General features: G+C 38.6%; 1 protein-coding gene across 1 annotated transcript; it reads left to right on the top strand.

Moving 5' to 3' along the window:
- The first annotated feature begins 9,911 nt into the window (after nt 1–9,911).
- LOC134671614 (uncharacterized) lies at nt 9,912–11,771 on the top strand. The gene has a single exon (XM_063529473.1). It carries the CDS (start codon nt 9,912–9,914, stop codon nt 11,769–11,771), a length of 1,860 nt encoding a protein of 619 aa, XP_063385543.1.
- Nucleotides 11,772–13,144: the final 1,373 nt, after the last annotated feature.

Raw genomic sequence — 13,144 nt, forward strand, 5'->3', positions numbered from 1 at the left:
GTTACATAAGATGTAATGATATTCTGCTTAATATCAATAATAGTAAATTATATTTTCGTTTCGATAAGGCGTCTGAAATGCCACGAACCTTGTAAGGGTGTTTGACACTAACCTACTATGTTTTGTAATAGATGACGCCAAATTATCACAATTCTGACTAAATTAGCAACTCGACGAAAAGGTTTGAGTAAGGCCACGGCTTATAATGAGCGTTTATCAAAGGTGCATTATCAAAATTATTTTATTCTTACTTTTATTGATCACAAATGTTTAACCCTTAACATGGCAAGACATGAAATAATGTATCCACCTATTTCATGGAATGTTTTTGGTGATAGTGATGAGTAAAAAAGTACTAAATTTAAGAAAAAAAAATTAAAAGCATTCTGAAAGTAGGGTTTTCAGGACGTCCGTTAAAACAGACATTGCCACGAACCTTATAGATTGATTGCTCTTAAGGTTGTCCTAAAAAACGGACAATGCCGTTATACAGTTTCACAAAATAAAAAATATTAAAGAATTACAGGGCAAGAAAATTTATAATTATTTCAATAACACACTAGTGAATGTTTGGAAAAAATGTTTAATTATATTATTAAGAAGAAAAAAGTAATGAGAAACATAATAATACTATATTTACTTCTAGTGTTTATATGTAAAACGACCCACGTACAGATATAATAAACAAAAAATATACATTATAAAGCTACGTATACAGGCAAAATAGGCTCATAAAGATAGTTACACATTACAATTACTGTAAGTAACATTACTTTACTTAAATGACCACACCATTTACCACTATGGTCTCACAGTTCTATGTATTGCTTGTTTTCTTAGTACCCGGAGTTTCTGGAACCTAAGCTGGTGGTAAAGAATAGCTGTAGTTCCTGAAAATTTTTAGATATTTTTCAGTCTCAATGGCCTCTGGCAACATTCTGGGAATATATGGCTCCTTCTTGGCGAGAACCAGAGTCTTATCCATGTCATGCTCCCAGACCGCAGACTTTAGTTGGCGGTGCTTGACATCAGCTATATAATATGTTCTTGTACCCGAGTAGAAATGCTTTGCTTCGTCTGCCCGACATATGAAAGACTAGATTCTATTCTAGACTAGAGAAATTAGCTATTTACTCTCCTGAAATTTGTAGAGATTACATTTTACAGGCCTCAGGAATTGTAGCATCTTCATCATTGACTTGAAATAGGTTCTAACCGTAGGACATTTCAAGAAGTGCCAATAATTTGGATACTGAAGCGAGTTATGCGTTTAATGGGGATGAATTAAGTTTTGTGGATGGAGTACTAGAGGACAGGTCGTGTTTAGGTCATCAGGTCGAATATTATGAACAACTTTTTTCCCACAATGACTACGTTAGACTTCGAAATTACATAAATACAGATAGTGCCATTCACAATGAGGCGCAATAAACTTTAATAGCATGACAATAAGAATAAAAGCACGCGTGTTCGTAAATTAACATATATTTGTCCATCATATTTGACATCCTCGTAGAAAGTGACCTGGCTGAAAAAGAGTCAGATTGGGGCAAGGCAGATGTACAATCTGTCTCTAGTAAAATTTCGTCATCGTCGTTTTTTTTGCTATCTCACTCTTCTGAGTCAGATGGTGGAACCACCTGAAACTAAAATATAAATAAATGTATACATATACTTATGTATAACATAACCCCAATGCAACAATAGCCTATAAAATGACGATAAATGAAAAAAAAGCATTTACCCTAAGTATGGCAATGTCCGTTTTCTGTCACAATCTTGTCTCCGCACAAGTCGGCACTGTCCGTTTTTTAGGACGTGCTAAATGGTACCTTGTTACTGTTAAGCAGACTCGGCGCAGTGGTATCACGTGTTGAAGATCTTGTGATTAAATAAAACTGACGTCTTCTGAACATTCCTTTGTTTTATTTATATCATCTACAATTAAAAATTCATGTAAAACTTGTAAAAATATATAAAAATGTAAATGGTAGAAAATAAAATAGGGACGACACAAATTAGGCAGCTATAGGGCAGAAGCCATGTTGAAAAGAGGCCGGATACATATCAGTGACAGTAAATGTCATCTTTGACTTGTCGCTGGTGGAGAATAGACAACTAAAAATATATTTTTAACAGTTACCAGTACTATCTACAATGTCACAAAAATGGGACAAGATATATTTCGCAATTTTTGACTTAGAATTAATCTATGATTTAATGAGCTTTATATAGAATAACAATGTTTAACTCATCTAGTAATAATATCAACACAAAGAAAACAATTTGGCTATTAACTTTATATTCTATGACCTGAGGAACACACACCGTCGCAAATTCAGCGAATTTCAAATTTCAACTGCCGCCTGCGCATAAACCGAATTTTGTCTGATATTTTCTTAAACTAGGAAAAAGAGTACAATTCTCGCACTTTCTTTAACGTACTTCCTTTTCTAGCCTGCACTTAGTGTTTAAACTTGGCGCCACATTTAGTACCTGTACTAAAAAAGTGATAGAAACGTTTTAAGGGTTAAAATATAAATTTCAAATTTAAATTTATTCTATAAAACATAATTATTCCTTTATCCTGGTATAGGTGTTCTGGTGTAGGTTTTTTGCCCTGAAAGAAAAGCTAGTTTTGTGTGTGCAAGCAAGTGCAAGTGAAAATTGGGCCTTTGTTGACTGCTTTAGTTAAGGTGAATTTGGGTTATTTCAATAACCAGCAAGTGCAAGTGAAAATTGGGCCTTTGTTGACTGCTTTAGTTAAGGTGAATTTGGGTTATTTCAATAACCAGCAACACTCACGCTACTGCAACGCTTATAAAGGCTTCATGCCTACAACACCAGTAGAAAGTTCTTCTATTTTAGTAGTTTTAAGGTATATTAGTAGGAAAACTAAACAGAAATAATTTAACAAACATAATGAAGTCAACGTGCAACGAAAACGACAGAGTCTGGTTGGCCACTCATTTCTGTTAGAGCGAGTTGAAAGCGAGGCGAGCGCGCAACGAGTTCGCCACGAGCGCGCAACGATTGCGCTGCGTACTGTCATACTGGTAGGTATGGAAGCGAAGTCGTTGCGTGCTCGCGGCGATATCGTTGCGCGCTCGCTGCGAGATAGTTGCGCGCTCACTGCGCACTCGCCTCGCTTTCAGCTCACTTGCAAGTCGCTAGTGTGGCCTCGCTCTTTCCTATCAACTTTGCGCAAGTAAATGAAACAAAATTTAACACTAAAAATCATTTAGCAAAGACGCTCTAAAGTTGCACAAACCCTTGTATGGAAACTGACCCGCGAAAATCCTCGCTATCGCTTACTATGACATAATCTACACATCACGCGTTAACTTCTTAAATGTAAATAAAATCTCTGACAGAAACTGGTCTTCGAAAGAAATTCACAAAACATTTCGTCTCGACTATGACCTAGTCTATTTTAACTTGACCTCCTTGATCCTCAACTGTTTTGTGCGTTTCGCCAGAGATTTCCGACCTCGCACTGCTAAGCTGTGAAATGAACGTATCACCGGACCGATAAGACAATCAAACCATTAAGAGTATACTCCCATCTTAGGGCAACTCACACTAGCGTCTTTTGAAAACGCAGTTGCGCCAACGCTGCGTCGAGCAGCAACCATAGAGTTGACTAGACACAAACGCTCGGGAGATGCTAGTCTGGTGTTGCAGGAGTCGTACAACGGTAATTGCTAACCATCAGGCGATCCGTCTGCTCGTTTGCTACCTACTTATATCATAACAAAATTATATATAAAAAGATGTATTTAATTTTAATGAAGTATGGTCCATGTCTAGTGAACTTGTGACTTCAACTCTGGTGTCTAAAATGGTAGTCACTGGTACATTAAGGAAGCGCGTGGTTGACCTGTAGAAATGTGTGGCCAAATGTGGATTTTTAGGTGGCCGCGACTACGTAATCGAAAGCGTTAGGTATGTTGTGAGGTGAGATGAGGTAAGGCTACGTCTTGTTACGCGATGAGCGGGAAGGTGACCGACCTTAATAATGAATCCTGCTAATATCAAACGTGAAATTTTGTAAGTCTGGATTTGCGATGGGTTATAAGCTATCAGTACAATTTTGACTGCGAAGAACGGGCCGCATGATTGACACTTATTATCCCTTCCCTAAGGTTATCCCTTCTCCAAAAACAAACCGCTCGCTGGTTGGAACAGTACCCAAGACACATTTACACAATTGATTAATAAAAGTTTCGACACACTAGTTCCCACCGCGAAAATATATGTAGGTAACAAACTACCAGCACCAAAAGTACAAAACTCGACAAGTCTCTCTACGATGAGGCATCATCAGGAGAAGCTGGATAATATATTGCCGGTCTGGCGGGGATTTTCGTTGCCGTATCCCAGAGGGTGAGACCTTTGTTTTAACTGTTTTAAAATGTTCTTTGTATCAATTCATCTGAATATTAAAAACATATTCTCGAATATTGTTCTGGAGCAAAGTAGAATCATTTTACGTAGTTTTCTTAGGCTCTATGCTCCAAAGTTTTCTACATAACTATTTACGCATCAGCTTTTTATTAAGTACTTAATACGTATGTACAAGAAGAGGATATGCTTTATGAACGTTATCTTAAAATCTGTCTGCGATTTACTGCTTTTCTGCAACTTTAAACTTTATGTGCTAAATTTGCATACTTACACAATATTTACGCAGGCAATTTCGGTCACAAGTCTCATTAAATTACTACAAAATCTCGATTAAGATCGCTCGGTGACCGATTTCTCTCAAGAGTTACAGATATAAAGCATCTTGGTTTATTTTCAGCACAAATACTTTCGCGGTTATACAATTTGAGACAGTTGCCTTTGTTGGAAATGAAGACGAAGTTTTTGCGAGGATTCACAAAACCTCGATTCGTGATAATCTGCCGTTTTGTAAGACCGATTTTTAAGATAGGTCGATTAGAGGTTATGAATAGCAACATTTTATTAATGAAGTTGAATTATAGAATTGTTGACATTATTATTTATAGTTATGTGCATTTAAATAAATATTGACATGTATGTTTAAATTCATTATGGTTTTGTAATTAATTATTGTTAAGTATGTAACTGAACCCAATGAATGTGTGAGCGAATGCTCACGGAAAGCAGCTCTACGAGTGGAATGGCGACGTGTCGTTAAACAAGTCGCTCAAAAGTCTACATAATGGCCACGATCACACTGTCAAGAGTGCACGAGTGTAACGAAGAAAATGTAACTGACAGTGCATGATTAATACCAATAAGATCTATCTATCTATTTACATATAAATGCAACAGCGAATACGTCGGTAAACATTACATTAAAGATAATCATATATAGGTAATCATAAGACTCATAAGCTGTAAAGAAAACATAATAGAATACCATAACTTAGTGTTGACTAATCCAAAGAGGTATTTCAGAATACTCCACGCACTGAATGCAATGCTCTTAGAATTGTTGAGGTTCGTTATTAAGATTTATGATCACAAATTATCTGACGCTTATAATGGTGTAAGACTAATTTACAATACTAACTACGTAGTGTAACAACTGTAAAGCGATCCTTGTGAAAGTGAAACTACATATAGTTTAATAGTACATTACGATATTTACGTTACAAGTGCAAAAATCGTATACCTAAAACGTTTTACAGTACACACGGTGGCAAAAAAATAATTGCATTCCCGCTGCCAGGGAGGTTTTGGGCTTATACTGAGCAACTTTTAGTATGGAATCAATCCCGAAATCGCGGAAAAATATTTACCCTCCCATAGAAAATGGACCAGCCAAAATGAATGAAAAGGCCAATTTTTTTTCGCGTTTTCGTAGTTGGTCGAATAGTAAAAGTTGCTCAGTATAATCCCAAAACCTGCCTGGCAACGGGAATGCAACTATTCTTAGCCATCCCGTATATGGCCCTTAAAATTTTCGACAAGTCACGTAATGTGTTAATTAGCGCACTAGTGCGGTAAAGTAGCACCATATGTACTGTTGTAATTGTAAAAAATGTATAAATTATACATATACCTAGGGCAGTAAAGTACAGATGTCTCAGAACCCTCAGATCACATCTGCTATGCAGTGAACATCAACAAACAAGAATGAATACTTACTTTGAAAACCTTTATGCGCTTTTATGTCGAAACCACATAAGTGTAACAACAAAATTTTTCATAAAATAACTATTTTTTAAAAGCACAGATATTTCCTCTTAAATAAGATATTTTTCTGAACGGCCAAGTTCAACGGGAATCCTTCCGAATGAAAACATTATTTCTCGGGATTTTCCTATCCGGTCAAGGAAGATGGGGCTTGAAGGTATCCGTTTCAGCAGATTCTTTCTGTAAGATTTTACTGAAAGATTGTGAAACTTCACATCACTTTAAATTGAGAAACTTGCTTTCGATTAAAGCAGGGTGAGAATTCTAACATTGAGCCCGTTGTTTGTAACTTTAAGTATTAAGTTTTCATTTATTTTATAAACTAGGTAATCAATCCTTTTCTTATCTCTTAACAGTTCATCACATAAAAGGACCGAAGTGATTTTAAATTCTCTTTAAATAGATAAGATTAGATTAATTTATTTCTTATTGAAACAGGTACATTAGATTTTACATGTCAAAATAAAATGCATTCACGAAAAGATCACCACGACACAATATCAATAACATACACCCAATATTTTTTTTCTTTAGCCTATTATCTCCCCTCTTCCTTTTCTTTTTCTTTAATAATTATTATAATTTAAATAAAAACTTAGTAAAAATAAAACAATTTTATTTCAAAATACCGCCACTTAAATATTAACGACTCGCCATATAACCACGGTGACAATTCCTCTTCGGCATCGCAAAATCTGTGCAAAATTAACTTGTATTCAATTACACAAACGGGTCTAACGCGATATAATTTCATTGTTTTTATTTTACCTTTAATTCCGACGTTTCAGCTGAGTTGCACCAGCTGTGGTCACGGAAAGACTGACGTCCCAACTCAACTGAGTGAGCTGGTGCAACTCAGCTGAAACGTCGGAATTAAAGGTAAAAACAATGAAATTATATCGCGGTAGACCCGTTTGTGTAATTGAATATGTGTACAAAACGCGAGAGTTTAAAGTGTTATAAAATTAACTTGGTCCGACCCTATCCTGTACGTATTTCGATGTAACTATAAATCGTAAACATTTATCAATTCAACTTTTATGAGATCATTAACAGCAGCAAACACGCGCCTGCATGTGTCGTCTTGATTAAACTTTAAATCCCATGAATTTTCCTTGCATGTCGAAAGCATGCCAATATGAAACACGGTCAAGGAAGGACTACGTTATAAATTTAACGCGCAATTCTGACCTCAGAGGTTTTCGTGGGCAATTGGGGTTGCCAAATCGAGGCTGACAGGTAATAAAGGTTGTTGATTATCGATTGTAAATCTTCTAGTGTGAGACATGACTTAAGACTCTTAAGAGCCGTAACACACTACCGCACCGCACCAAGGTCATTGTGGGATGCACCCATAAGTAAGAGGGAGAAAGAGATATCGCTTTCTCCCTTTTACTTATGGGTGCGTCCCACAATGACCTTGGTGCGGTGCGATAGTGTGTTAGCTACTTAAGAGGGAAGTATACCGCGCGACCGTCCACACAAAAAGAGAAATCGCTTTTCCACTTCAAAATATTTTCCGTTCTCTATGATTTTTTTGTGTGTTACTCGTGTTGACACGATGAAAAACCAGGTTTATAAGTTTTCCTTTTTTCAAAATTTGCCATACAACAAAAAACATATTTAAGTAGGTAGGTATTTTATTTTTTCAAAAAAAGCGAAACTTAAGTATAAATCTAGACTATATTATGCTGAAGCGACCGACATCAATGTAATGTGTAAGGATAACCCACGCTAGACCAGGCCTTGCCCGGGCCATGTATTTTTCTATGACGGCTGATCGGTGATCACATGGTGCTTTCCATAGAACATGAAGCGCCGGAAGCTCCGGCCCGGCCCCGGACCAGTCTAATACCAATGTCAAAGATTATAATATATCATAATTTATAACTTCAAGCTACGATACTACCTAACCAAGAAAAGTAAGAATAAATATAATTATGTATGTAAATGTTGAAAGTTGTTAAATATTTAGTTCCTAATAGCCGTTGTGCCATTAACCTGTGTGTGGATAAACATAACCAACCTGCTCGTACACAGTTGGTAAACACAATAATTATCTTTACGTATTTTCAAGCGGATTTAAAATAGGAAAAAAGCTATGGAATTTCAATACAGAGGACGGATTCAAATTATGGTCAATTTGGGGGACCAGTGATTCGAATGTTGAATTTTCATCACTAAATAAGGCGGCAAATTTGAAAATTACGGCAATATGTTGAAAAACGATATACCTACTTGTACCTATGTAACTATAACTCGGGGACTAACTTTTGAAGGAACAAGACACATTAAAAGAAACAGCTTAAATTACTTTGTTGATAATTGATCCGAGACCAATGTCATATCTGTCTGTTTTAAGCTTAACGCTACGTCTTACGTAGGCGAACAACGCGCGAACGCGGCGCGGCGCGGCGCGGCGAAAGCGGCCGCCGCCGCGCCGCGCCGCGCCGCGCCGCCTGACATTCGCGTGCAAATCGCGCCGCACCGCGTTCGCAACGAGATCGCTTACGTAGGACACTTCTATGGGCATCAAAGGATTGATTTCGCCGCGCCGCGCCGCGCCGCGTTCGCGCGTTGTTCGCCTACGTAAGACGTAGCGTAACACTTGTTTGCCAAAAACATTACCAAATAATTTCATCACAGTAATTAATACGGTAATAAAATCGACTCCGAATAAGTATAGGTATGTATTATACAAAAGTTCTTGGACAAGAATTTCAAGAAAGAATTGAAGTTTTTTTATTTATTTGGCATTAAGTAGTAGGTAGGTATTTCGAGACCGTTTTTAGTGTTACGTATAAAACTTTGTTCACGGAATAATGGTGACGCAATAATTAAATCAATGCCGTCTGCCTAAGCCCAAAGTATTCCTATTTCTAATTTCATTCTTGACATATTTCATTTGGCAACGAAATAATAAAAATGCTACTTTATTTGGTCAATGAAAGGTTCTTATTTGATTGAAACGGAGATGTACATTGTAATGCACAATGGGACTTACGAGGTTAGGTACGGCTTACGTTACGGCCATACAGCTACAACTGCTAGTAACTTCTCGCACATGACTGATATACTGGTAGCTGCATGTCACTTTCTGACGCGCGTTATATAATAAAATCTCACACATGCACTTTTCCCAGAGATAAGACCTAGCTAGATCGCTTTATCGCCCCTGAAAACCCCCATACAGCAAATTTCATCGAAATCGTTAGAGCTGTTTCCGAGATCCCCGAAATATATAAATAAACAAGAATTGCTGGTTTAAAGGTATTAGATTAGATAAATAGATAGATACGTCATGCCTACAAACGCAAAGTCTACGTAAAAGTTGGAACTTTTTAGTTTAGAGACTTTTTACTTTACCTTTCTAACTTTGTGGGATAAATTAATTATTCATATTCAATTACCTCCGAACTAAGTTTTAAGTCAAGTCTGTAGATTTAATAATGTGTTCTTCAAAAGCTTTTTGTATTACGTCTAAAACATTGAACTGATATATCTTACAAGAGTATACGAAACTCGGACAATAGTGTAATATAATATGTACCTATAGTATATTCTGATTCAATTTTGTGAAATTTCTGTTAAAGGGTATGCTAAATTTGGAGGTGAGGCCCTACCTGTACGGCGCCTCGTTATGTGCACTCTCAAAAAAGGATGGCGGCATACGACCGATTGCTGTGGGTAGCGTAATTAGGCGTCTGACTGCGAAGTTGGGCTGTCGTGCTGTTCGAGATAGAATGTCTGAGCAGTTGCAGCCACAGCAGGTTGGTTTTGGTACAGCGAGGGGGTGTGAGGCGGCTATACATGCGACTAGATCGTTTGTTTTAAGTAACGATAACTCTAATAGTGTCCTTGTCAAGATTGATTTAAAAAACGCGTTCAATTGTGTTGACAGGGACGTTATTCTGAAGGAGGTTTTAGATTTGGCGCCGTTTCTCTACCCTTTTGCGTATCAATGCTACTCGGGTGCTAGCAACTTGTATCTCAAGGACAGCTTAATCTTGTCGCAAGTTGGGGCTCAACAGGGCGATCCTTTGGGTCCTTTGATTTTTTGCTTGGCGATACAAAAGGCCATTGTCGCATTAAACTCGCCTCTTAATGTGTGGTACCTTGACGATGGTACCATTGGTGGATCGCCTGAAGCGGTAATCGAGGACCTAAAGAAGCTTATACCAGCTTTGAGGGAGATTGGGTTGGAAGTAAACCCAACAAAATGTGAGCTCTACGCTTGTGGTCTCGTACCGGATGCCTCGTCAAGATCTCTGGAAGAGTTGCTACCAGGTATTAAGAAGGTCAATAAAGCTTCTCTTTCTCTGCTGGGGGCGCCAATATTTCCTGATGGGGTCAGTGCGGCTCTGCAGACTAAAAAAGAGGCTCTTGTAGCAGTGCGGGGTCACTTGGGGAATCTGTCGTCCCATGTCGCTTTAACATTGTTGCGAAATTGTTTTGCCACTCCGCGGATGACTTATATTTTACGGACGTCGCCATCGTGGCTTTTTGTCGACGACGCGAGGGAGTTAGATGGACAGCTGAAGTTGACCTTGGAGCTAGTTCTGAACGTGGAGCTCAGTGAAGCACAGTGGGTTCAAGCGGCACTCCCTGTTCGGTACGGTGGTTTGGGGATTCGTCGCGTGGAGGATGTGGGACTAGCGGCGTTTCTTGCGTCTTCGTTTGGAGCTGAGGGTCTTGTCACTCGCATTTTTTCTTTGAATGGTGGCATTTCCCCGGTCCCATTCGTTGCTGAAGCGCTGGCAAGATGGTCGGTCACAGTCCCGGGCGATTTGCGGCCTCACAACCCTGCCGTGCAGCGGGAATGGGACGACGTGCGGAGCAAACATGTATACAGCTCATTGGTGTCTGGTGCCTCGGGAGCAGATCTGGCGCGTCTCAAGGCCATCGCGGAGCCAGAATCAGGGGCGTGGCTCCATGCATTGCCCTCACCTCAACTGGGTACCATGCTAGACAATGACTCGCTGAGAATAGCTGTGGCACTCAGATTGGGGGCAAAGGTGTGTGAGCCTCACCGCTGTGGCTGCGGAGCATGGGTGGCGGAGAACGGGCATCATGGCTTGAGTTGCCGACGATGCGCTGGCCGTTTTCCGAGACACCACTCTATAAATGAGATTGTGCGGAGGGCCATGGTTTCGGCAAACGTTCCCTGTGTGTTGGAGCCGCCGGGTCTCAGTCGCACGGATGGGAAGAGGCCGGACGGCCTTACGTTGGTTCCGTGGCGGAGAGGACGCTGCCTCTTGTGGGATGCAACTTGCGTGAGCACGTTTGCTGCATCCCATTTAGGGCAGACCATGCGTTGTGCTGGTTCGGCGGCGGAGACTGCTGCCAAGCAAAAGCACGTTAAATACTCCGCACTGGCATCCGCTTACGATTTTGTGCCGGTAGCACTGGAGACAGCGGGGCCGTGGGGAGTCGAAGCTCGCCGACTTTTTGGGGAAATAGGCCGGCGTTTGCGGGAGAGAGGTGGTGATCCTCGCTCTGGGTCGTACTTGGTTCAACAGGTCTCCATAGCAGTTCAGCGGGGGAACGCTGCAGGCATTATGGGGACCTTTGAGCCAGGTACGATGCAGGGTGGGTTATTTTAAGCTTTGTGTAGGTTAAGTTTTATTTGAATTATTTGAATTATTTTTAGGGTTTTTTACAATAATTATATTAATGATGTGTAATATTATGATTGTATAAAATGAATAATAAATGATTAAATAAAAGCTTGTAAAAAAAAAAAAAAAAATTTGTGAAATACAATCTCGCATGTGAGTTTGAGATAGTAGAAACCTCTGTTGCACATTTCATGTTAGAGAATTTTTCCACGCAAATACAGACTCGAAATCTCAAATAGAAAAATGAATTTATAATGGTCGTAGCTCAAACGGACAAGGCTTTGTTCTTAAAGTGGAAAACGTAGAAAGGTTTCGAAACTACGAATTTAAGGAAGACTAGCCGCATTTTAGCTGCATAGAATAATTTTAAATAATCCAAAGATTTAGAAAATAACGCTATTTAGGTAGTTATTTTCAATATATCCTATTCATATATTCATTGTTTGGGATATTCTTGTGTAGGGTCATAAATTACATTGATTATGTCAATCGAATAATCGAAACAAAGATTTTTTATAAATATCGAGTCAAGAATTTAAAAATAATAATTTGTAAGTAGATGAGCCATTTGGTGCGGTAATTAGCACTCCGGGCCTAAGTTTAATTTATCGCCACTCGTTGCGAATTTCCTACTTTTCACACTTGCATCGTACTATTGATAATAGCTTATGTCTTAATGTTTAACAGAATTAGTATAGGCAGTCGCTTGTTGTTTTAATTAATGCTTGGTTTTGAAATTTCAGTGCTCATTTAAATAAATTACGTGCATAAATAAGCTATAACAGTATGCATTTTAATTGTTTTCCACCGTATATGATTATTTTATGCAATTAGGCAAGTCTAGACTTAAGAAAGGCATCAATTTGAGCCAACGTAAGAACCAGCCGACGCATAAACACTATATTTATAACACTACTTTAAAATAGAAATCGTCACGTGTTAGTCGTGTTACGTATATATTATATACATATATATATATTATTGTTATATAGACGGTCAAGCAAATCTTGTCAGTAGAAAAAGGCGCGAAATTCAAATTTTCTATGGGACGATAACCCTTCGCGCCTACATTTTTCAAATTTGCCGCCTTTTTCTACTGACAAGATCTGCTTGACGCAGTATATTTATGTCACAAACATAAACTTACGCAATTTTGCATTTTTCAACTGGCCACAAAGCATCTATAGAAAAAAAGTAATTATTCATAAACAATAGAAAAGCCTTTTTTAAACACGCAACAAACCAAGCAAAATGACTGTCGTTTTGCGCCAAAAAGTAAAAGCTAATTATAGTTGGCGCTCTTCTGTGTCATAAAGGCCAATCCAGACTGGGCAATTATTCACCCAATCTGATGAAAT

Source organism: Cydia fagiglandana, chromosome 15, assembly GCF_963556715.1.
Source record: "Cydia fagiglandana chromosome 15, ilCydFagi1.1, whole genome shotgun sequence".
NCBI lineage: Eukaryota > Metazoa > Arthropoda > Insecta > Lepidoptera > Tortricidae > Cydia > Cydia fagiglandana.

What these genes read in the sequence shown, in the direction of transcription:
- LOC134671614 (XM_063529473.1), top strand. Translation starts at nt 9,912, where the DNA reads ATGTCTGAGCAGTTGCAGCCACAGCAGGTTGGTTTTGGTACAGCGAGG.